The sequence below is a fragment of the Tinamus guttatus genome, unplaced genomic scaffold (assembly GCF_059628265.1).
Source record: "Tinamus guttatus ecotype Peru unplaced genomic scaffold, ASM5962826v1 Tinamus_guttatus_pri_ptg000459l, whole genome shotgun sequence".
Classification (NCBI taxonomy): Eukaryota; Metazoa; Chordata; class Aves; order Tinamiformes; family Tinamidae; genus Tinamus; species Tinamus guttatus.
This window is the reverse complement of record NW_028288993.1, coordinates 8,707,161-8,733,150: the sequence shown is the minus strand read 5'-3', so window position 1 is coordinate 8,733,150 and position 25,990 is coordinate 8,707,161. Positions and strand designations below refer to the sequence as shown.

The window sequence follows — 25,990 nt, the reverse complement described above, 5'->3', positions numbered from 1 at the left end:
GGCCTTACGAGTCTTGGAGATGATGTCCTGGCTGTGGAGTGGATGCTGTGGGGCCTGTCTGCTCCTGACGCTGCCTGACAAGACACCATCTTGAGACCCCACACCTCCTTTCCTCTTTTAAACATATATATAGAGATGTATATATGTATATACAGGCACACACATGCATGTGTGTGTGTGTATATATCTATGCTCATATACAAGTTTATGTGTATGCGCACACACACACGCACACACACATGCACCTTTATTTATTCATAGTGTCCATAGAGCCCACATTTTATTAAAGCAAAGGAACAGGTAATCTGTGAAGGGGGGAGTTGGCCTTTTATGCTCTTGGCGGATCTTCTCATCTGTAGGAGTTGTTACAGGGACAACCTCTGATCTGAATCTTAACTTTGATCCCTTAAAATATATCAGGACCTTCCAAAGGACCAGATTGTTCACACCATGAGCTGGAGCAGAAGAAAGGCTGACAGCTGTGGGACTTTCTGGACTGGTTACTTCTGATACTCTTTTCTAAGTAACAAGACTGACAAAAATCAAGAGAAATCGTTTCAGTGAGGTTCCATATGGGAGCTCACATTAGACTTGGTATTTTTAGGTTGTCAGGGGAAGCAGTGCGAAGGAAGTTGGCTGCTTTGTGTCTGCTTTTCATTTTAAACTTCTCACCAATGATGCCTCAAATGAACCGTGTTGTTTCCTTTCTTCACCTTCTTCTAGGCAATGGATTTAGACATTCCAGTGCTGGCAAGAAACATTCCTGGGAATGCAGCAATAATAAAACATAAGGATACAGGCCTGCTATTTTCGGATCCACAGGTAACAAAACAACAAATCCTTAGATGAGCTCTGATTCCCTTGCAAATATTAGGTTCATTTTTCCATTACATGCCATGTCCATCTGGACACTTTGCTCATACTCTCAGAAGTTTTTCTCAGATTCTCCTAAATCCCCACATTTTTGACTCCCTTTCTCGAAGCTCTGCTTTTGTCTCGAGTTCATTTTGCAGTTCGCTGAAGTTTTGCTAGGTGTCAGCCTTGCTGAATGTTTGCCCAGCCCGTAGCCCTGCGCCTGCCACCGCAGCTCAGTGACATCCTGACGGCTGCACTTGCACTTGCTTTGCTCCATGAGCAAACCAGGAGCAGAGCAGATGCTCTGCATGGGTCCTGTTGCCCTTCAAGTGTTAACTGAAATACAAACTCACAGTGCACAAGCAGCAGCCAACCAAAGGAGAACGATAAGCTTGAAGTTTCTGCAATTTCTAATTCTTGAAGTTTCTATAATTTCTGATACTGAGTATTGTCATAAAGCATTACTAGCTGAAATGTATTGGTAGGTCAGAAAATAATTAATGACTAGCACCAAGCAGAGTTTTAAAATGGAGTTTCTATGCAGACAACTAAGAGTGGGGAGAGTGGGAGCACTCTGCATTTAAATTCTAAAGCTGTTCATTTGAGTATATTTTCTTCCACCGTGGCTTTACTGTTATGTAATTGTGCAGGATGAGAAAGATGCCTTTCAAATACGACTTCTGTTTGGTTTTAATTCACTTAGTTTTTCTTACTTGGTTCCCATAGTAGTAAAATACTAAAGACAGACAGCTGGTTTTCAGAGGCCCTTTTCAAGAATGTCTTATGTACAGTTTCTTCGCCTTTCTTGCTTTTTTCCTTGTTGAAAGACGTGATTTAACAACCTGTTAAATTATATAGGCTTTTATAGATTCACTAGTTTTAATGACGAGGAAAGAAGACTCATTCACTATGAGTGCACTAATACATGGGCCTTCAGGTAGAAGGAAGGCTAAGGTGAGGTTTTGTATGAGGAGAAAAACATATCGGACATTTGTTTGATGGAGCTTTATACTAGTCCCAGGGAGCAGAAATGGATCATATTAATATCAGCGTGCAATTCTCTTTGCAAGTGTAGCCTAAGAGAGGTTGTGTTATATTTTTGGTTCAGTTGGTATGTCAGTGTATTTCATTACTGATTTACCATAGCCACCTAAATCATTATTTTCTGCTGTGGTCATATATATATATCACCATATATGGAAATCTCATATATAGTTTTCAGACATATCGTGAACATATTCTGCATGAATTGTATTTCTTTTGCAAAATGAGGCTATAACTGATTGACTAATATAGTGAGTATAGTAATTAGAGAAGAAATAGTTGAATATCAGGCTGTTAATTATTACATAAACCAGAATTTACTAGATACCAATTTTCATCTAAATCATTAGTGCTAATAAAAGTGTCCAAATCAAGATTAAATAAAATTTACTATAATAGTCTATTTGATCATTTTGCAAAGTAGAAAAAATCTATCATTTAATCTACTTTGTAGAATGTGTGTGATTATGTGATTAATGCATACTATTAAATATTGTTTCAGGAAGGTGACTTCACCATTTCAATTATTTTTTAATTGTAAAAAATCTTGCTACTAATGGATTTTTCTGGAGTGGTTTCTACTACCAGATTTGTTCATTAACCTCTGGAGTTTATTTTGCTGGGGAAGTATTCCTTCTTCTTATCTCTTAGAACAGGGGAGACTAATTTCTGGCTGGTGGAGGCTGAGATGTAAAACTGTTAGCAAAGTCATTTCATTATATAATCTTTGAAAAGAACTTGCAGATGCTTCTTCAGAATTTCAAGGATATAAGTATGTAGTAGCTCATATTGAACATGCAAACTGATGGCTCTTCTGGCCTTAAGTAAGTCTGGTAAATACTAGTGTTTACCTCAACTTGCCAGTTGCATTCAGCTTGGAAATAAAACCCATATTTTATGCTGGGCCTGATGAGCTTTAGCATACACTCTTATTAAAAATAAACAAACAAAAAAAACCCTTCTGTGATCTCAAAGCATCCTACACTCCAATTGTAGAAAGTAAAGTAATACCCCTCCCTTCTCTGTACAACAACAGTTATATTTCATTTAATAATAGCCATTTCATAGTGTTATCGGTTTCAAATTATGTAAAAATGATCAAAGTTTGAAAAAAGGTCAAGACAAGATTTATTTGTAGGTTAATACTCTCATTCCACTGCAGAATCACTGAAAAATTTTCTTCTTGCAGACTAAAAATCCTAAGTGGACAAAATGTCAAACATTTTCACTCACGGTCTTAAAGACAAAGGAACTGTTGTTCCTGATGTTCCAAAGCTGTATCAAATACAGCTTTTCAAACCACTCTATACAGTGTATCAAAGATTGAGAGTTATATTAGATCAAATAAATGAGATTAAGTTAGAACATTTCCAATTTCAAGCTATTTCTAATACCTTTCTGTTGGAAGAAGGAACAGCCTGTCCTTAGCAATTTGGATACAGGGATGGGAAAGAAGTAAAAAAAGTTTTCTTTTTTTTGTTTTGTTATTTTGATTACTTTGTCATTTAAATATCTGGCAAAATATTTTCTTCTCTAACCTCAATTACAACAGGTTAGTTTGTTCTTAAATCAGTTCTGTCAAAGCAAACTGTTTAGAAATATTGTTTAAAATTAATCTAAGATTTACATGCTGTTTTGTTTCTTTTTGATTACAGTTCAGATCATTCAGAAAGCAGGAGACATTATTCACTATCTTAAATACAAGGTACTGGAATTGTCCAGACTTTATCAACGAAGAATGTTAATTTCTAGCAGAGGTTAAATGCGAATCTCAATCATCTTCCTGCTGGTTTTGCATTAAACATTGTTGCAAAATCATTTTGTTTCTTATTCCATAAACTAGCTGATATCTAGTCATGTAATTACATCTTGATTTGGTTCTTAATTCCTCACTAACAGTATTTTCTGCCACAGCAAGCTGTATTTTTAATCTACTTCTGTTTACTTGAAGTGCTTGGAAGCCCCTTAGGCTTGCTTTGCTTGTTTGTTTGTTTTTTGAGCAAAGACCTTTCACTTGTACTTTCTTGTAATTATAATTATGCTTACATATACACTTAAAAAAATCATTCTTTCCTCACAAATCCCTTTTGGGGTAAAAAAAATAAATCATTCTTTCCTCAGCAATCCCTTTCAGGGTAAGGCTTTCTTCAGTACATTTGTTCTTCCTCAAGAAGAAGGGAGCAATGAAGAAGGAACGAGGGACAAGGAAGGAGACTGTCCTTTTGCTCACCCTTTTCCTTATTCTGAAATCTGTATCTCCTCTCATCTTTCCTTTGTGTAGCAATTTCCAAGGGCCTAAGTATCTACCAATATCTTTACCTCATTTCACCATTCTCTGCAATCTAAGTGTTTATTCCTTCCCCCTGAGAGCCTCTAAAGAGGTTTCCATGTCTACTTCATCATACAGCCTCGTCCTTTAATATTTAGGTAAAGGTTAGGTCTAAAAGGATACATTGCAGCCAATGCAAGGACAAGGTTAAATTCTCACCTAAAATGCATTGCTCTGTTTTAAAACAGCCACAATCCAGAAAAACAAAGAAAATCCAACCATTCAGGAGAAAATAAATGATCAGGAGATATTAGCGAAGGCAGTTCACAATATTGTAATTAAATTGCACTGTTTTATATATTAGGGGAAAATTCTTTTAATGGCATGGATAAGTTAGTAGAGTATGATTACAAATTTGTGCTGCTGGAGATTTTTAAGAAAATGTCAATGGACATTTCAATCTACCTTTTGAAAGCTAAATTACAAGGATATAAATTGACTACTATAGAACAAGAATCATTTTTAATTATGATCACTACAGTTTTGCTTTTTTATTTGCTTTTTTTGCTTTTTTATTTTTGCTAGGAATGAAGTAAGTTTTGTGGATTAGAGAAGTAGCAAGTTCTGTGTGTAATTATACTAATCATTAACCATTAGCAGATACTGTCAGACTTTAAAGTGAAAGCCTTGCCAATTATTGAAAAAAGAACACCCAGGTGGAAACAGTAGTTAATGTAAAAGTGGAAACCGTGAAAAGTTTTGTCCTTGATACTACATAATCCGTGTACCTTACTTTTAAGTCATGGTTTAATCCTGCCATTGCAAGTTTATGTTAAATGTGACACTGAGTTAATGGGACATGAAAGAAAAACTGGTATGTAAGAGATAAGAATAGCCACCTGCTTTTGGGCCATAAATAATGCCGAAAGCATGTTGGAAGGGGAGACGTGGAGTTATTGAACATCCTAAGGGTAAAAATTGTTTGGCTATAAAAGGTCACAGAAGGAAGGAGAGGAGGTAAATGAGAGGCTCCAAGCACAAACTGCTGAAGTGAGAGCTGAGAGAAGTAACTTTTGGAGGCCACAAATACAACCATCCTGCTGAACCAGCAGTGATAAGATTGAAGGCACGTGGGCCCTTGGCCAAGCGTGGATCCAACTGTAGGAGACCAGGGCTTCAAGGCAGAATTTAGCCTAAGTTTTTATCCTGTGAACTTCGTTGTTGAATAGACCAATTTGTGATTTTTTTTTTTAAATTATTGTTATTATTTGGCAGTGCTAACAAGTGCTAGTTTTATACTGTCTTAGAAATACTATCCCATGGCCCTGTGAAGCACACAGATGTGCTTGCGGCCTGCGCTTTGCCTGCCACTAGGTAGCTATGTCACTGTTCCAAATTTACATCCAGCGATTGCCTTCCCTGGGGTGATTCTCTGCTCTTCAAGAATCATGTTCTTTTATCTGCTCAAGCCGACATGAAATGGTTTAATAGCAGACTTACTTTCATTATATAAATAATACATTAACTGTGTATCTTATTTTCATCACATGTGAATGGCGGCACTTTGTAGTTCTCCTTGTTATTGAAGGAGAATTCATTCTGTTTACTCAGTTGACTGTTTTGAGAATTCATTCTGTTTACTCAGTTCACTGTTTTATTTAGCTTTATCTTCTAGATATCTGTATTGCTGGGCCTCTACAAAACATTATGCAGAATTTCTTTGAGGTGGTTGGTGCAGAAGGCAAGGTTTTCTTTAAAGATGACTGGCCAGTTTAGTAGGGGAAAACTACACCTTGGATCTTGCCTGTATCTGAAGTGATGCACTACCCACAAAAAGGGCACATGCAGTAGTATGTCTGGATGTAAACAACATGATGTTTCTCCCCTCTTTTTTTCCAAGGTTATGGCTATCTATTGAGGTTTTGACTTTTACATATTTTTTTCTCCTTGTGATATACTTTTGTATGTGAACAAGGGGCTTAGTAGAAATGTGTTTTTCTTCCTCCCAAGTAGTTAGTTATCATGCCTATCACCTCTTTTGCTGTTGCAGGACATACTCTTATGTCTGATAATTAAAAAGGAATTTGTGAATTTTGCCCTTCCTTCACTAGAAGTAAAGCTTACTTCACATTTGAAGCAAAATCTGAGAGCATCAGATAACTTGCAGAAATACTTAAAGCAGTTGATGCAGATACATGTTACCCCACAGTTAATAACTTTATTTCATAGGTTTTCCTAGAATCTCGGAAATAGCATTGAGTTCCCAAGTCTATTCTGCAAGTGGAAACCCCATGCTTCAGATTTACCACAAAGCTACAACTGAAATTCAAGTCAGTTGGAGTTAAGGAAGACACCTGCAGATGAGGTTACTGCTCTCTAAAGCTGAGTATACAAAACTGGAAAAATAAAATAAAAAAAAAAAACACCTCAGCCAGATGCTCCAAGGGTACGAGGCAAAACCCAGTTAAGTCACAGTGAATCTTTCCATTGGCTTCCAGTCAGATTGTAAGTGACTTGTAGGTGGTCACATTTGATTAGCAGAAGAGGTAGGGATAGAGCTGAGAAGCCCTAACTCCAAGTCCTGGGCCCTGGTATTTTTCCACTTACTCTTTCTCTCTCCTGGACTTGCTCATTTTTCTGTTGTGGGCTCAGCTTGGCCTTATCCTGAAATTATCCCCAGAATTAAGCATTGTAACTGTGCCTAAGTATCTCATTGCTTCTATCATCATTTACATGTTTCCAAGTTTTTGTCCTCTTATAGCCACATTTTAAAGGAATGCTAATAGGACTACCTGTCAAGAAATGTTACATTGCTGCTTCTGTTCTGAGGTAATTTACATAAATTATTTTTAAGCATTACTTTAAATAAAATCCTCCACAGGAGCATAAAATTAAAGTTGGAATGTAGTTCAGTGTGAACAGTATTTATTACTATGATTATACGGGCAATTGGATGAAGCCAGCAAAGTCACGTAAGCCTTTCCCAGCTCCCCTGTTTTGTATTCTTGGCAGTTATGGAAGGAAAAGAACCTGTCTGTAAGGTTGGAGTCATTGGCTGGATCAGCACTGCCTGATACAGGCAGCCATAGGATGCCCTCTAGACCAAACACAACTGTCTTCCTTAGGGAAAGTCTTACAAGCACAGTCGGAAATTCACTCTTCAAACCATGTGGATCCTGAGGGTGTAACTGTTTATCAGTATATACAGTGCATTAAAGGCTTTCAAACAGGCATCGAAAAAAGTAACGTGCTTGGGATGCAACCCATGCTTGGATCATTGGACAAGAAATATCATTTTTGCACCCATAAGCCATACAGATTGAAAGGAATCTTTGTGAAGATTAGAATGCAGTACTGATTTCATGTAAAAATACAAAATTTTTTTGATATGCATGTATGAAAAACATCTTACTCTTTTTCTACACAGAACTGATTATGTAACTTAGTTACAAGCCTTTTTAACAGAACTGATTGCATCTTTGACTACTTAAATTTCATGGCACTGAAGTATTTATTGACAATTCATCTTGTCAGTGAGAGGCAAGGCAGTGGTTATAACATGTTCAGTGTTTCATGCAGTGGTGTTTCTCTGGGGTCATGCTATACTTATGTATTATGCATAGACATGGCTTGCCTTACGGCTTCAACGCTGATTCTGTGGTAAGCAAAGATTTGTATCTTTATATACCTTTATAAGCAATTTATACTTGAGTTTTTAAGTTTCGTCTAGTAGTTAACCTAGTGGTGATAGAACTCTAGTCTGATTTGTGATACTTCCTTCCATAGCTGGCAGTTTATGTAAATAACACATCTCCTTTGGCCGTTCTTTGTCTCCTCTATCCTTATGCGCTCCTTAAAAATCTGTCACTGATCTTCACTACCAATTGTGTAGTAAAGTCTTATCTTAATTTTTCATTTATCCATTAGCTATTTGCTTTTCTGAGCTGAACCAAGACAATATTTTGCAAAGATTTGAGCACATTTGTAATCAAGATGAAGTACTGAATGTTATCTTGTGATAGAAAATTAGACCAGCTGTTCAGAATAGATTAGTCCAGACATCAAATCTCCTTTCACATGTTTAATGTTCACAACTTCACTTCCCTAAAACTAAATTAGACTGGCAGAGGAACAAGCAAAGGAATAGTTGTAGTCTTTCAGGTCTAGTATTTTGCCCAATGACATTAAAGGAATTTCATATGTTCCTTTATTTTTTGGCAAAGCTTGTTGAGAAAACACTGCTGTATCTGAGACTGCCCAGAATCGACAAGTCCAGACAAGCTCATTGCTGCATGCATGCTTCGAACTTTCTAATATAATATCTTTGTGTAGTGAGCTTTTTAGTTTTACAATTAACTAAAGATGTTTCAGTAGCAATGAGCTTAGCTGAGTTTACCTCAATCTGATGCCAGCTGTCCTCCGTGCAGGAATTATTTAATTTATAGCCAGTCTATTTTTTTCTAACATTCTGGTAGACAAACAGTTTTTGTGTCCATTAAATTTGCTGCATGTAGTTGCCTTAATACTCTTGGGATTTGTCTTTGATTTTAAATCTCTAAGTTGACCGACTGTGTAAAACAAACAAAATAATTATTTACTGAGTGTTGTATATAAACAAACTATGGTACTTGACCTTGAAAAATGACCTTGAACAGCTTTGTATATGTATTAGCTCACAGTTGAAGTGCTTTACAAGCTATGCATGCAAGCTGTGTCAGTATCATTAGAATTTCAAGCAACTATTAATATATTATTTTTCTTTATCTTTTTAGGAGTTTGTTGTGCTGTCTAAGAGTTTGATGAATGACCCCATTATGAAAAGAGAAATTGTAGCAAAGGCTAAGGACTATGTGAAGAAACACCATTCATGGGAATGTGAAGGAAAAACCTACCAGAATCTTGTCCTAAGCCTCCAGTGAACTGCAAGGCTACAGCTGATACCCAGCATCTATATCAAGTACTTTAATGAGAGAAATTTCATTAGATTTAGGTTTCTTTTTAGAACAGAGAGTTGGACAAACATTTTTCTATTCAAAAATACCAACATCACAAGAGGTGCCCGCTGCATCAAGCTATCTAATTAGTCCAAGCCAGCACACTGTCTGTAGGGTACCAACTCATTGCAGACCAGGATAATTCTGTAAGATCACAAGGGAGAAATGTATCTGCTCAGCAGTCACAAAACTTCTGTAGTTGTAAAGCTGCCAAAAGGGGACAATTTTTGTGCAGTTGAGCACTCAGCTGAGTAGAACTAATCTCAAATATTGTGGTCATGCTGCCTGCTAAGAAGTCTGCAGTGAAGTAGCTGTTGGGTTTTGGTTTTTTTTTTTTTTTTTCCTCCAATTTTACCAATCCAAATGTATTCAGTTCTGCATGTGATGCACATCTAATATTGCAAAGCAAACCTCATACATTCTTAAAGGCAGGGTTTGTTTTATCTACAGAGTACAAGATTATCAAGGTGAAAGGGTTTTCTTTTAAGAATACAATTAACATGTCTATGTATTGAGGACATAATGATCTGGAGACCAAAAAGCAACTGAAGTGTTGATGCTTGAGGAAACTGAAGTGAATAGCATATGTTTTCACCTCCCTGTAGGTACTTGAATTTTTTTTTTTTTTCAGCTAAGCTAGTGTTTCCAAACAAAGCCAAACCTGCATTTTTTTGTGGATTCTGGGAGCAGATGAGGAAGGCTGGCAGAGCCCTCAAGCTCTGTACTCAGCTCCAGATTGCAGAACTGCATAGTACTGCCCTCTGCAGAAGTATCTCCTCACAGATGGAAATATTTAAGTAAGTAAGTCAACTACCTCTTAGTTTAGTCACTGGTCTTTCATAGTTCAGTGCTTTACCTATTTACAAAGATAGCTGACAGCTGTAAAAAAGGAGAGAAGGAATAAAAAAATATTTTCCACTGGCTATGTACTTGCTACTGTTCTTTCTCATTTGTGGATCTCAGGATTTATTGAGACATAAAGTGGAACCTATTTTTAAGCTCTGATAAGCCTCTGTTTTAAGTCCTAACTATGAGATATTCTAGACAGCTTAGTAGTTATATCTTTGAATCCATAATTGCATATCAAAGGACTGCTACTTATAGAAATAAGAATGTCATATTTTAACTACTTGTTATTGGAAAAGTGTTTGTTTTTTACAGGCTTGATCCAGCCTCTATGAGAACCACCAAGAAGTTTTCTGTTGATTTGAATGACTTGTGTCAAAGGCTGTTTTTTTGGTTTTTTTTTTTTTTTTGCTTTTTTTCCTCTCCCTCTTTTTTTTTGGTAGCAATTAAGTTAATTATGTGTTTCAAGCTTTCCACCTTATTTTTGGTGCTTTGCAGCTGTAACAGGTGGGACAGTAAACAAAAAGGAATGTAATATCTCATATTTACTTCTCTAAAACTTTCCCTAGTTTTATTGCACTCTGTTTCAGCTTAGCATTTCCTGCAATAACGTGAGTGTTATTGAACATGAGTGTTATTGAACCAATTCCCCCAGGGAAAACTCTCCTGATTTCAAATCTGAAACTTGTTACAGTCCTTTCTCAATATGTTTGCCTAAATATTTCTGGAGTGTCCTTCAACCTTCTGGAATGTAAGTAAATCTGCATTAGTTCTTAATTAAGGGCCACCAGACCACCAGTGATTAGTTTATAAACCTACAACTGCATCTCAGCCTATTGCATATTCGTTGATCTTCTTAGGAGGATCAACATTTCTTTCACTAACCAATGAGGCCACTTAGGAGATCTTGGGCTTTGCTTTCTTCCATATTGGCTGCATATTAAAGGAGGAATTCCTATGGTATTGATTTTTCAGCTTGCCTTATGGGGCATGGAACCAATATTGGCAATAAAAACAAGATCATTTTATATTTGGAGCCTTTTGCAGGGAGTCCTGCTCCTTTCCAAAGTTCTACTTGATCCATCATCTTCTGAAGGGTACGGGTTGTTAAAAACAAATAAGCAAACCTGGTGAAGGATAGAGGTCAGCTATACTCACTGTTATAATTGCAAATGATTAGAAAGCTTCTCTAAAATGTGACACGTTTATTATTAAGCTTCAAGCAGCTAAACACAATGAACTGAATTTGCACTATTTCCAGCAAAACAAAATATGCGCAAGTGGGACATTCTCTTCCACCCTCAGAATGTAATTAGCATATGATTTTTTCAGGCTTTATTTAATCTATAAATATGAAATCTGCATCTAGGAAACAGCATGCTTATTTGCATGTGATAACCATACCAGAAGCACAAACAACTCTTCTGCAATATATGCATTTTAAAAAAATAGTGAGCCCTAAGGACTGTTTTAGTTATCAAATGAGGCAGTGTTCATCAATCAAGGGCATTCAGCTTTGATATCATTTATCATGTGTACTTGTGTTCTGCAATGTGAAGCCTGTCTATTAGGGTTAAAAGGTTGGGGCAACAACTGCTAGGAAATTTCAGCAAAATAAATTCCAATTGAATTTATGTTTTAAATTTCATCCAGTCTTATGTTCAAGGTCCATAAATATTCAATGAGTCTTATATGTCCTTGTAAAGGAAATATTAGATTCCGTACAGGCAATTTTTAGGTATAATTATCTTTCATACAACTTCGCTCAAATGATTTTATATTTAAGAGTAATCCTTTTGTTGTCCTGCAACTCTAATTATAGTATTTACCTTCTCTCTTCAAAGCCCCATTCCTTAGGAGAACAGTTTTTCAAGCAAGGCACACCTCACTGGAATATGAATACAGCTCCCAAAATAACACTGTTTTTCTGTTCTCAGGAAAGCCTGCATTGTGCATGTGCCCCTGTGGCTAATTCTTTATTTCAGGACCTTGAAATGTACTGCTAATTAATCCAATTACATGCATTTTGTTTTGCAATTAATTCTGCCACAGGAACCGAGTGAAAGCCGCGGACCTCTGCAACGGGCACTGCTGTGACCATTCCTTTCTTGACACAGTTACTCAGAAGTGGAGACAATTTGGTTTGGCAAAACTCAGCTAGAACCTGCAGTTTGCAGAATGAGCACTTCCTGAATTAGGATTTCATTTACAGCATACATATTCTAGGTCTTTAGTTTCAGCATTCCCATTATAGCCTTAACTGATATATGATTTAAGAGCACTGTGATTCTGAGTCAAGCCTTTCTTTATTTGTCTGTTCTGAGGCAAAAAGTTCTTACAGATTTAAACTAGCAAAGATTTGCTGCAGTATCTTAACACACCAATATCTAGAGCCTTCAAGGGGGCCTGCACAGTTTGGCTTGAGGAGAATAATCTAGTCCAAAGAAAGGAGTTGGTTAGGTATCTGCAAGGCTTTAAAGAAAACAAAAGACAGGCCTTCCTCTAAAGTATACCTGCTCTTTCTGGTAATGCAATTTTACCATCAATTAATACCTGAATATTAAACAAATTTGAACATTGCAAACAGTGCCTTTATGGTAAATGAATGCCCAAGTACTTCGGTCTTCTTTTCCAAAAAGCTCGCCTTTGCCTATTGGGCTCATAAACTGTTCTGTCCCTTTTCCTCCACCCTGGCACTTTTAATCTTTTGGTCAAGAAGAGTTCCACATGAAAAATAAAGAAACAGTTTTGTCAAAGGCTTGTCAGAAGAGATGGGTGCTTCCATGTGGAAATCAATCATTTAATGGCTCAGTGAAATCTGAGCTTTTTTCCTTTCTTTTTTTTTTTTCATTTTTTCATTAAGTTGTCTAGAGTAATTTCATCACTCCAGAATATATTTCACTTCCTCCTCTGTCTGGTTGGTCCAAGCCCAGTTGCTTTAATATTTGAAACTCAAACCCTGTGTAAGAGCAGACCTCTGCAGCCTGATTTGCAATTGCTGGGTGTATCTTTGTACATGACCCAGTATTCACAGCTGCCACAGGCGCATTCGAGTCAATGACGTGCCCCAAAGGAAAGTCTTGATCCTCCAAACTCTTCATTGTATTTCAAATTTTATACTAAGGAGCAACTATAAATAGAAATGGCCTAAACAAAAGATTATGGTCACCAATGTAAGAGCAAACTATGACTAAAAGCAGGTTTTCTAATCTTGTTTTTTTTTCTAAATGATCTAAATTTGCAAAAGGAGGGGATAATTTTTATGTCCAATTTAATGCTCTTTAAATGAGCCATATTCTCATCAATGTCATGCAGCAGGTGTCATTCCTGTGACATCTAATTTTAGGTATTAAATATTGAGGGTCCTTGAAATCTCTAGTTATTTCTAAAAATGTAGGACAGTATTTGTTTTGTCCAGTGCCTACAAAATGATTCTGGAAATTCATTTCTCCTAGAGCATTGCCATTAAGCTAGTATAAAACATTTGTTTAAAATTAAGCAATGCATTCTAATGAGAATAATAGAAAACATCTGACTACTAAGAAATCAGTCATGACCACCTAACCTGAAACAGCATTGAAGGATCTTGATAGCAGCCTTTAGCCCTTGCTACTACTGCAGCAGCAAGTTGTATCACCTTTGATGATATTTCAGCATGCTCTTACATGGCACTTTCCATTCTTGTGTACTTCAGCACAATTCTCCTTAGATGTAAGTCCAGCTATAACTATAACCTTGCTAGACAGAGGTCACTTATTTCATTTGTCTGGTTCAGTCAAGTTACCTCAGGCTTTGAAACTAAATGCCCCTGGACTGCTTCAAAAATTAATACTCACTGTTGCAAAGTTACACTGTTATTTTAGTAGCTTTAATAAAGTGAAATGAGTTACAGAATCTTTAATTTAACTTGAGAAATATATCAAAAGCTTATATGCTTGGACATGGCCTTTGCCACCCATTACAGCCTGCTAGCTTATTTCCTAGCTATTGTTTTCCTTCTAAAAATATGTTCAAATTAGATGTGACCTGGAATCACATTAAAAAAGAAAAAAAAAAGCTTAGCTAATCTGTACAGCTCTTCACACCTTGCATCATCCCCTGCAGTGCATGCCTGGGTCACCTCAATAATTTCGCAGGAGATGGTTACGCAGACGTTGCTGAGACCCGAAGAGGGTGCATGGCTGTGATTTGCACAGCGTTGAGGACAGTGGCGTTCTGGTTGAAGCCCAAGCCCTGTAGACATTGCCACAGTGCAAGGCACAAATACTACTGGCAGTAAATCTTGGCTCTGCAACCCCGTTTATGTACCTGTTATAATCCATCCGTGACAGCAGTGATTTGAAGAGCAAAGTGAAAGGAAGAAAATGACATGCTAATGAAGTGGTGATCTTCTCAAATATTGGCACAAAATATCAGCATTTGAATCCCTATTTAGGAGTCTACTGCTGCATTCAGAGAGTTAAATTGTGATACATCGTGTCGTTAGCCCTTGCTCCCCTTCAAAATCTGTGGATGTTGGGTTATAAGGAGTTGACATGAACAAAGACATTAAAGGCTGATTCACATGTCTTATGTGGATTATGCTATGTGGGTTAAAACAAGTTTGTCTTGGCCAAATACTAGTGACAATATAGATGGTTAAGAACCACACTGCAAATCAGTGTGGTTTCTGTATGAAAGTACAGATAAGAAAGAGGCAATGGGGAAATTAATAACAGGTTTTGAACTAGCTGAATATTAGTACTACATGTTCTTAATGTTCATCATCTTTTAATACCATTGCACTCTCTTTTGACCTCAATATGACCCTAGTAATGATTCTGTTCTGATCGGGTTTAAAGCTTTTCGCAAAGCCTGCAGCTCATCTTGTTATTTGTATTTACTGTTTCATACTGATTACGTCTCTTATTGTTGTAGCCCTGGGAAACGCTCCAAGGTGTCTCTAGAGTATTATGCATCTATTTACCTACTGCATCTTCCATCCTTTTTAGTTACTTTTCTGCAACTTAATGAGATCATTCTTCTGTCCCCTCACTTTTAAAATATGTGTCCTTGCAAGTCATTTGTTTGAATGAAGCATTCGTTTAAGCTTGTACTGGGAGGAAATCTCGCAGCCATCGTTGTTAAGGTAACATTGTTTCATACCAAAATCATTTTTCCCTTTTATCTTACTTCTTGCCAAGCTCAGATTTTGCCGAGGGGCAGCTCTGCAGCAGGAGAGCATCACTTAATCGTGCTCAGATATAGGGAGCCCTTTGCAGCAGTAGCCCAGAGCACGGGCCAGTCCACACTGCTGAGAATGGAGAGATGCAGACATGCCCCTAGCCATAAAGAAAAACACACATAAAAGGGGAAAGTCAGCCAAAACTGATATAAAAATAACAGGTCTAGCCTTGAGGCAGTTTCTGCCTAAGAGGGAAGCTTTGGGGATTATCACTAATGTCTTTCAAGTGATTTGCATTTGTTTTGAGGTTAAGGAAAACAGCAATTCCTCGAACTGTAGTTCCTATCACTGGCTGATGAGACTGCCAGCCAAATAGAGGCAAGGACTTGAAAAAGATGGTGCCTTTTAGATGCTTGGGTCTGTCTCCTGATGGCTGATGTCTACACAGGCCACCCCAGGGCACTGCAAGAACTCTCGAGCTCCAGCCTGCTCGTATCGCTATGGCTTTGCTCAAGTTTTGCAATCCTGGTCCCATAGAGGAGAAATTAATTAATTAATATAGCTTGATATTGGAAGATTTTATAGAAGACAAATTTAATCATGGGAAGCAAAAAAATAAAGGATGTAGGCCTAGAGATGAAGCAAGCACTTCTTGATGCTCTTTCAGAAACTGTCACACAGTACAATGCTATTCTAAATATCTTCTTAGTTTTGCCCATAAATGCATATATCCATGTTCTCATCTATTTTTGGCAACATTATGTCATTAGGACTGACCAAGTTAAACATACTCAAAATAATTTGAAGGGATGAAAGCAGACATGCCCCTTAATATTAATGCAATAATGAGGATATGTTGGTGATTCTTTTCTTCATTTATTTTCCTTATTTATTGCCTGCTTTCCCTGCAATGTATTAAAGGGTTATAATCTGAATGCCTAGTTCTGCCTGACAGAAGCGAGGTTTTATTTTTAACATTAAAAAAGAGTAGGTTTTGTTAGAGTAGCATTAAAGTTTAATAATGTTAGATATTGCGTGTGAATGAAAATTTTACTTTCACCTGCTGCATATACAGATAGTCGACAACATAAGTCAATAGCCAAAATCTTCCTTACAAAATTAAAAATCAACTTATTATTAAAAGAGGATAAGCCTCGCAGAGAGGTTTTCATTGCTTGGCAGGACGCCTTGGGCTCCTGCTGTGCAGACAGGCTTGGGGCCCAAAAGACACCAAGAAGCCCAGAGTCCAAAGGTCTGATTTCTGGGATATTAAGCACTTGTCTCCCACGGATCTTATTTAGGCTTTTGGCTGCTGAGTACCTCTAATCAGACCTGTGTGTCATAAACTGGACACCAAACAAACTATTGCTTTAAAAACTGTGGATTTTATGGATTTATTTTTAAGAGATGTTCCATCCGTTTAGTTTCTGAGTATTTTCCAGGACAACAGAAAATTCAGAGGAATCCAGATTTTGCAGAAAAGACTTATTGTGACAAGTGTATTTGCATTTATCTGTAACAACACTTAGCCTGTAACCCCCAGAGCGAGAGGCTCAGGCTCTGGCCTCGGATGACGCTGCCTGTCAGCAAGGCGAGAGAACTGGGGGCCGATATAAAAGCTACAAGTATCTATTCTCCAAAAAAGCTGATTAACAGCCTAAGCCCCCGAACGCTTTCCATTGTGTGCGCATGCAAGTGCATGAGCAAAATACCCATGTTTCACTGCATATTATGCTGCCATTATTTTTGACTACAATAGTTCTCTTGGCATTCACGCTAAATGAATGGTAAGTTCATTTCAGCTGAAAGCCTAAACAAACAAGCTCTAACAATAAAAATAAATCAGATTGCTGCAGTACTTTCAAGTAGCTGGTAAAAATATTTTAATCAAATAACTCAGCTGTAACCCCCGACAACTGCTGCGAAGGTTAAGACTGTGGGACTTAATATTCTAGTGAGAAAACATACAGAATTATTCAAAACATTTAATTTCATCGCTGTTGCTTGGCTCACATGAAAAGCCAAAAATGGCAGTCTGAATTTTTATCATTCCCTTCCCAAACTGAACCCTCCAACAAAATAGAGGACAATGAAATATTCAGAAAGACAAGCCATTTAGCAAGAAAATACAGTGCTAAATAAAAATAGCCCTGACCAGACTGGTGTGGTATAGCACAAAAAAAGAGTAACCGAGCAGGAGAACAGGTCCATATTTAAGACACTGTGCTAATATGTACAAAAGCCAAGTTCAATTTGCAAGGATAGCACAGACCGACAGCTTTGCCCAGGCACACGCAGGAGCTGATTGCCACTATTTCATGAGAATATACCTCTAGGCAGGAGCTCAACCCTCTGAGCTGCTCCAATGCTGAAAGCCAGCGAGAACCCTACAGACAACGCTGTTCAGATTTGCTCGTGTAACGAAAATTAGAATTTCATTTTGAAAGATCAGGCTCTCACTGAAGTCTATGGGAATTGAACTTCAATGAAGTTGGTGTCAGGCCTCTTTCTGCAAGATGAGCAATATACAGTTTCAAACATATTCTGACTTAACCTCAATGAAATGAGAAATAATTTAACTGCAGTCCATGCACTTACATCAGATTAAAACAAGTGCTTAGAGCGCCTGTGATATAATGTAGTTTCTGTTCAAAGAAATTGGAGCTGCTTAGGAGCTAAAAATATTGCCGTTTGCCTGTTTTTCTAAAGTGAACCTTATCCAGAGATGACCAGATTATTTTTTTCAGGCTATAGGTAAACAGCATGGTCATCTAATGCAACATCATGCAGTGTAAAGATCTTCTGACTTTCTGCTTCAGGTCCCATAGCTGCAACTGAACCAGTATAATGCTTCAAGGGAAGCCATCTAAAGGAAAATGTGAGTGACAAACCTGTTCCTGTCCTCAGGAACTTGTTCCCTCACCATAAGAAACTGTTATTTCTGGTCTGAATTTTTACAGCAATGGTTTCCAAGCCCTGGAGCTAAAATTTTGCTTTTAGATTGGAAGCTGTTCAAAGTAGTGTTCACCATGCAGGTACTTATGGGTCATGATCAACCACCAAATAAGCTTCCCTTTGATAGACTAAGGGGATTATGCTATTTGAATTTCTCTGTAAGAGATGTTTTCCAACCAATCAATCCCCTCTGAATTCTCTCCAATTCCTTGACCAACATGAGTCAGAGGTATCTGCTGTTTGGAATGGGCTCCAGAGTTGTGTACGATGAGGCCCTACACTTCTGAAAATGTTTCATTTCTAAGTCTGTTTACCACCCCATACATGTCTGGGGACCAAAAGATCAAGAGAACAGTGGGAACAAGCATGGTCTGTGGAAGACACTGTTTTAGACAGCTCTTCAAAGCCAAGGACCACAGGCCATGCCTCTGGGCCCTGGCCTGCAGATTTGCCCTTCGGTGACAGTGTGTTTGGACGTTATCCAGCTCGTAACGCTGTGCGCTCCCAAGCTGCAATTTTCAGGCAGCTCCTTGAGAACAAGTTCCCTCTTTGGTTCACTGGTGCGTGTCCAGTAACCTCAAAGTCACAGCTCCGAAAGCAAGAGGAGAACAAGCTCTTTGACCATTTTTTCTTTTTTTTTTTTGGTAAGAGCACAAAACCTTCCTCACTGTGCCAGGCTCCACGGGCCATGGCCGTCTAATAGCCTGAACTCTTTGATGCAAACACAATAAAACCAAAATTATCAAAAGGATACAACAGTAAAAATATTCCCCAATTTCCCCTCAAATCACAGTCTTGATCAGAACCTGGTACTTCAGAGACACAGCAATGTCTTTCTTTGATGGGAAATGATCTTTCTGTGAGTGATAAAACAGGAGAGAAATTTCTGTCCCAGGAGCCGCTGCTTTCTAGGAAGGTGTTTAACTTCTTTACAAATGACTCAAATTGCTTCATGTTACAACCAAGAACATGTTCTTTCTTCTCTTCTGCATCAAATATCTAAACATCAGTCCATTAGCATAACTAGTTGCACACTAGAAATAGAGAGATCTTTTAAATTGGAACCAAAAAAAAATCAATATTAGATGTTTCTTAGTTTCTCTTTGGCTATTTAAACTGAGTAAATAAAGGAATGGATCATTAGTTTACTTACAAAAGGAGCATAAAAATAATAGTTTTAACCAGCCACCTTTATCGTTACCATTAGAAAATTTGATTTAAACAATTGTAGATAAAGCCTTTTGAGTCCAACTGCACCTAATTAAGGTAAATTAAAAATTTCAGGGGAAAAAAAACAACACTCATAAAACACTCCCAAACAAAGCACTTCTTTTTATTTGAGCTTGAATATTCATTACCATAAGAAAAAAATCCCAAGGCAAATTAAGACTTTATGAGTTGAAACTTCCCCTGATTACCATTGCTCTAATGACACGTGGGCCAGCCCACCTCTCACAGTTTGCTGGGTTTCATGCACCTCAAAAACTCCCATCTGGTGGGAGCTGCTCGTGGTTAAAGAAAGAAATCTAAAATAGGTGAAAATCACAACCGTCTTGCACTGTCTCAGCACTGCATGTGAAAACAGCAGTCGAGCACGTCCAACTCTTCCAAACACACTGCAAAAAGCACTGAAACATCTCAATAAAGAGAAGTGAAATGCAGCAGTTGTCTCCAAAAAATGGAAGATGGTTTCATATCTATTTCCAGCATACTCCAGAGGTCCAAAGGGCCCCGCTCTTATACGGGCTCTCCAGCCCAGGTCAACCAGGCTCCTTCCTGGCCAGGGGTTCAGGAAGACAAGGCAAGTGAAGGGCAAAATCATCCCAGAAACTTCATGGCCAACCTCCTCTGTCAGCAGCAGGAGCCCCAGGTCTCCAAGTCCCCATCCGTCCTCATTTTTTGAGTCATCCTCAGCTGGAGCTGCCAGCGGCCACGGAAGCATCACGGTGCCATCAAGCCAAGCATGACTTCCAGAGGGAGTCCAGGAAAAGGGCAAGCCCAAACCTTCCATGCCAGCTATGTAAGCCTGGCAGCACCCCCAAGCCAACTAATTAACCACATACCTTTGAAGGGAAGCTGCTGCTAATAACATTTTTCCAGAAAGTTGCTCCATTCTCTTGCCTAAATGCAACCAAGGAATCAACACACGGGCTCTGATACCAACCATGCTCTGCACTTGGGGGGTCAATATAGCCTAAACAGCCAAATAATCATGCTGCTCTCTCAATACATAAAAAATTTATGGTCACTGCAATATTTCAGCAAAGGCGCTTTTTGAAGGAGGAACAGTCTGCAGAGCAATTAGGATGAAAAAGCGTTTTGGCTGCCTTTGGCTCAGCAGCTCGCTCACCTATCACGGGAGGAAATTTATGCTGCTGCAGAAAACCCGCATGGAAAAGCTGGAAGGAGAGCACCTCCCAGCACCCTCCGGTTCCCTGGATGTTGCAGTGGTGAGAAGCTTCTCTGCAGTGCCAGAAATATATACATATTAAAATGACAGAGTCAGTATCATAAATAATGTTAAATAATCAAGTCTTTACCACTACCATCACCACAATTAAGTCTTTTCTTCTCACATTTATGGTAGTTGTTCCAAGGGCTCAATACAAAGAATGATGCTGTTCCCTCTAGTTTGGACCATGTTTTCCTCACCTGCCTAGCTGGAGACCAGGCCTCCTGCTTCAAACCTCCTGATTTAATCATGATTAAGGGAATTAGGGGGCTGACCTGCAGACCTCTCATTTTGGGAAAAGAAATTCCACTATTCCAAGAAACCATATTCTCCACCATTAAAATTTTAACTAGTTGTTTCTTATCAAGAGTTACAGCTAAATCCAAATTTTATTTGTTTTTCATTCCAGACCAAATGAGCACATACCTTGTGGCTCAGGTCTTTCAGCTTTGGATGATGAACAGCAAAGATATTTAAGGACAAATAACCAGGTTTATGTATATTACCTAAACAGTGCACTAATTACAATGGGCTTCTTAATGCCACGCTCCAAAAGAGAAGCATGTGTGTTTGCAGAGCCTGATTTGGAGGGACAGACGGCTCCCTCCTGAGTGTCCTGGCTGAGACAACTCTCAGGTCATACCACCAGCCCCACGGATGCAGTAAATATATGTATTTTTTAAATTCAATCACCCACTGACATCTAGACTGAAATTACCAAGTGCATGACATGCTCCACGAGCTGTGAGTGCCCTCCAAGCCAGAATGTTCTGGCATTTCTGATGCCCAAACCCATTTTTGGTGGCACAGTTTGAGTGGCAGCAGGAGTTTCTTTATATCACGGCTGGGCTTCAGGGGACCTTCTCCCCACTGCTCAGTCCATTTATGGGGACTGAACACTTTGGAACCTTAAAAATTTTGGCTTAGCTGCTCTATCTGTGCAGCAGAGCTCTTAGACCTTAGCATCTTAAACATGGCATGCAACATTATTGTGTGAACAAGTAGGACGGAAATATTGGAGAAAAAGAGGGCCTGAGGAAAAAGAAGGTTTGTTTTCTGAGCTCCATTTACAAAATCTCATTTCTTCAATGTCCATCCTGCTCACTGGAGACTTTAAACCCCTGAGTCAAAGGCAGCCCCTTCCCACACGAGCAGTTTGCAAACTGCACCTGGGACGAAAACACCTTGTCACCTCCAGGTACTCTGACAAACTCAGTGACTCCAGAAAAAACAGCAGGACGGGAGCAAATAAAAGAGCCTGTGTTACATTTGCTTCTCCTCAGACCTCAAGTATGTGGAGCATAATAAAAAAATACATTTCATGAGACTAATCTGTTTCATCTATAGAAAATACTGAAAGGTAGGAGGAAGAGAGAAGTACCTTTTTTTTTTTTTTTTTTTTTTTTTTTTTTTTTTTAGTACTAGTACATAGGGGTTTATATAGTGTGTCTTCTCCTGCATAGCCACACGCTGCCTGTAAAGCTGTGCATTTTTTTTTCCTCTGTTCAAGACTTAATTGTCCTGCATATTTCTTGCCTGTATCTGCCACTTTCAGGTGGGGTGTTTCAAACTAGTTGCACTCTTTTGAAGGGGGAAAGTTCCTGGGATCAGTAAATCAAGCTGAAAAATTCAGAGCAATCCCCCTTTTGCAGAAAACAAGCCTGCTACCCTCCCCACTCTCCCTATAGCGTTGCTGTTACATTATCTGTATGAGCCAGGCATTGGCAAGGAGATGGAAAAAGGGAAAAAAAAATGACAGGACATTGTAAGAGAATTTAATGAAGTGGCTCCAAATATTGTATCAAAATAAATGAAGTGAATAATGCAAGAGCTCATTCCAGGTCCCTTCTACAACAATAACTATTGTGCGAGTGGCTCATTTGAGGAGATGGAGATGGATGGATGGATACAAAGGTGCCGCTCGGCACATTGTGGAGCCGGGAGCCACGAGCCGCCTGAATTGCTAGATTTAATTTCAGTAATTCTGGGAGACCAGAAACTCAGGAAGGAAAGCGCAGGTGATAAAAGAGAAGGGGGAGAATTTTCAGCCTTTCTCATCTCATTTAACTATTTTGCGTCTGCTGAGGATGAGGGACACAGGCTCACAGCATTATTGAAGCATCGTGTGGGGCTCTTGGAGCGGCTTGTTGACAGCTGAGCAGAGCTGTCAGACCACTGGCCATGGGGATGACATTCGCTTTGCGCTCCCACTCACAAATTATCTGCCTTTCATTAAAAATAATGCAGTAGGAGGCGACAGAAATGGCCTGGAGCCAGAACACTTGGGCCAGCCGCCGCAAAGCTCAATCTGCAATCTGGTCCGGGCCTTGCTCCAGTGATGGCTCCAACTGGCTGTGCCTTCCCTGGGCCTCCAGCCCCAAAGCCACGGTGATGGGCTCACACACCTGCCAGGCCTGGCTGCTGCAGCCAGGGGTGACCAAACCCCTCGTAGGGGCAGCAGGGCCAGCCTAGAGCCCCCTTCCCTCTACAGGTGCTTGTCCCCCTTTCCTGGATCCCCCTCGATGGGACAGATACAGATCAGATGTCACATGTTGGCAGATACAGACCAAGCAAAGCGATCCAGATATTGATATGCTGCCTATTTTTCAACTAACTCCACCTGGATATGCTTACTGTGCTGTCCTATCTTTGGAAAGAGCCAGGGAACAACATTATTTCTATTCTATGTCCCTTTGGCAAATATCTTTTTATTTTTCTTTTATTTAAATACCCACTTCTAATGGAATCTGGTATTTTCAGGGTTTATCTAGCAGGTTTTCTCTATAAGGCAGCTCCTTCACACTACAACTACCATTGCAGCTACAACACTGCACACTCGAGTAACACACAGCGATGGCCTCAGCACTTTGCTGCAGCCTCCCCAGGGTCCTTTCCCTGTGCTCCACACGCATCCGCTGGTGTTTTCCCAGATAACCCACGTCACCAGTAGGCTTGGCAGGGAGGTCAGGTCTCCCCTGTGCTGAGGATGGGACCCCCAATCGATTCCCAGCCCCATTGCACTGTGCTGGGAGCTGGGCTTGCACGCTCCCCCTCTGCAAAGCTCATGCTAAGAGCCTTAATATTCCTGCAGCTTCAGGAAGGGGATTTCCAACAAGCATTAGGAAAATTAAACTTCTCAAGCGCTGTCTCAATCTGACAAGCTATTTCGAGCTCCTCAAAGTATGGTAAGTGCAAATATTAAAGTGGGGGATGGGGAAGTTGTAATAAGCAAATGAATGGAAGCTAGAAATGAGGCCAGCCCTCGCCTATACGTGGAGCATCCATACATCTGCATACATACATGTGAGGGTGTAGGAATATGCTTTGTTTAAGGCTTCCAGATGTGTTATAATACAAAACTGTAATCTCCTCTCCTTGGCCTCCCCCAAAAGCCAAGGCAGCAGATAATACTAATGAGGGGGAGCGGTTCTCTCAGAGATTTGGGCTTTCCTGCAGCATTAAGCACGCCCAGGCCCCAGCCCTGGGAGCTCCTGATGTAAATGGCAGCTTTGCACTCACGATGCTGCTCCATTGGCACCAGCCTGTGCTAGGAGACACACAGCTCCATGTCACAGAAGTCTGGGTTAGGCCTTTGGAGGAGCAGCCTTGTCAACTGCAACCCTCCATCATGGTGTTTTAGGGGCCTGGCCTACCAGCTCTGCACTAGGCCAGGGGACAAAACACTTAGAGGAGCTGATCTGAGAGACTGAGGGAGCTGGGCCTGTTCAGGCTGAAGGAGAGAAGGCTGAGAGAGGACCTGATCAGTTTATAGAAATACCTCAAGGGAGGGAGTGAAGAGGATGGGGCCGACCTCTTCTCTGTGGTGGCTGCCGACAGAACTAGGGGTAATGGCCACAGACTGAAGCATGAAAAGTTCCACATGAACTTAAGGAAAAATTTCTTAACAGTGAGGGTGACAGAGCCCTGGAACAGGCTGCCCAGAGAGGTTGTGGAGTCTCCTTCTCTGGAGATCTTCAAACCCGCTTGGACGCAGTCCTGTGCCAGGTGCTCTGGGTGACCCTGTGTGTGCAGGGGGTTGGACTAGATGGTCTCTAGAGGCCCCTTCCAACCTTAACCATTCTAACAATTCTAGGATTAAAACAGCATTGTTCTTCAGAGGGTGGCAGGACTATGTGGCCTGTGTGCTGCTATGAAAAGAATATCTTCCTGAGCTTTCTATCACAGTCTGCAAAATAAACAAAACAAAACCAACTTGCCTCTTCAGCTGTAAATGATCTCACAAAAGCTATATTATGGAATATATATATATATATATATAATTAAAGATATTTTATTTTTTAATAAAAATATCTTTGAATAAAAGATGTATTATTAAATCATGTTTTAAAGCTATAGTCATGTCTGCATGCACAGAGAGCAAGGTACAGATTTAAATCTGATCAATGCTCAGGATCTTTCAGTAGTACAAAATATTTTCAGTTATGTTATGGCACCTATTTATTTAAGGTAGAAATGCCAAGGAGGCTGGTTTGACTTTGGCATTGGGGTTGGCAGAAGAGGAGGGAATGCCAAACACTAAGAGCAAAGCTATTGATCAGGGCTGAGAGGGATGAACGATGACAGAGAGCTGTAAAACGTTATTAATGGCAGAGAGGAGCACAGTGCTTTGGGGTTTTGTCTTGATGGCAAAAGAACAGAAAATGAGTGCCCACAGTTGGTGGGATGAAGGATTTGCTTGGAAGTGGAGCTGAGAGACAGTTTTCCTACCAGTCTTTTGCCCAGCACAAACGGCCCAAGGATGCAGCCCGGCTGAGTCCCTCCCCAGCCGTGACTGAGAAACAAGGTCAGCTTATTTTGGGGAAACATTGTAATTTTGACCTTTAGCGAGCACTTGGTGTTTTCAAGCCAAAGAAACCAGTCAGGCTTTGACTCCTGTGCTCCCTCCAGTAACGGTCCAGATTAACCCTGCTGCAGTTGAAGAGGAATGGGGCAGAGGTGAGGAGATGCATTTCAACATGAACTGTGTGCTCAGACACTTCCAGGATCAGCTGCTAAGTTCACACTTCTCTATCAGCAAAAGCCAGGCCTGCCCTGCATCCCTGTATAGATAGACGGAGGTGATGATACCTGCCTGTTCCGGGCACCCCTGTGCCTCCAGCCAGCCCTGCCCTTCTCTTGAAGGTGTCCACAAATCCTAAATATGTGCTAAACTAATCGGTGCTAATGGGAAAACAGCCTCTTCACTGCTGCACCATTTCTCCTCCCCTTTCTCAGCAAGTCTATGCTTCCTGAGCACAGTAAATTGCTGATAACGGAAGTCTGAGTCGTCTTTGCAGTCTCCTATTATCCAGTAGGAGCAGTGAAGCTCCTTTGATAAAAAAAACACAAACCACACACACCTTAAGATCCTTAATATTTTAACTGACTGTAGAAAGCTCTAATTTAATTAA

The 25,990-nt window shown here is 39.6% G+C and overlaps 1 protein-coding gene across 1 annotated transcript in view; it reads left to right on the top strand.

Moving 5' to 3' along the window:
* GLT1D1 (glycosyltransferase 1 domain containing 1) overlaps positions 1–9,103 on the top strand; it is a 45,858-nt gene extending 36,755 nt beyond the window's left edge. The window contains exons 11-12 of the mRNA XM_088532497.1: positions 724–822; positions 8,941–9,103. Coding sequence (XP_088388623.1) covers positions 724–822; positions 8,941–9,087 — 246 coding nt within the window. The 3' untranslated portion in view covers positions 9,088–9,103. The remainder of the gene's footprint in view (positions 1–723; positions 823–8,940) is intronic.
* The last annotated feature ends 16,887 nt before the right edge of the window (positions 9,104–25,990 follow it).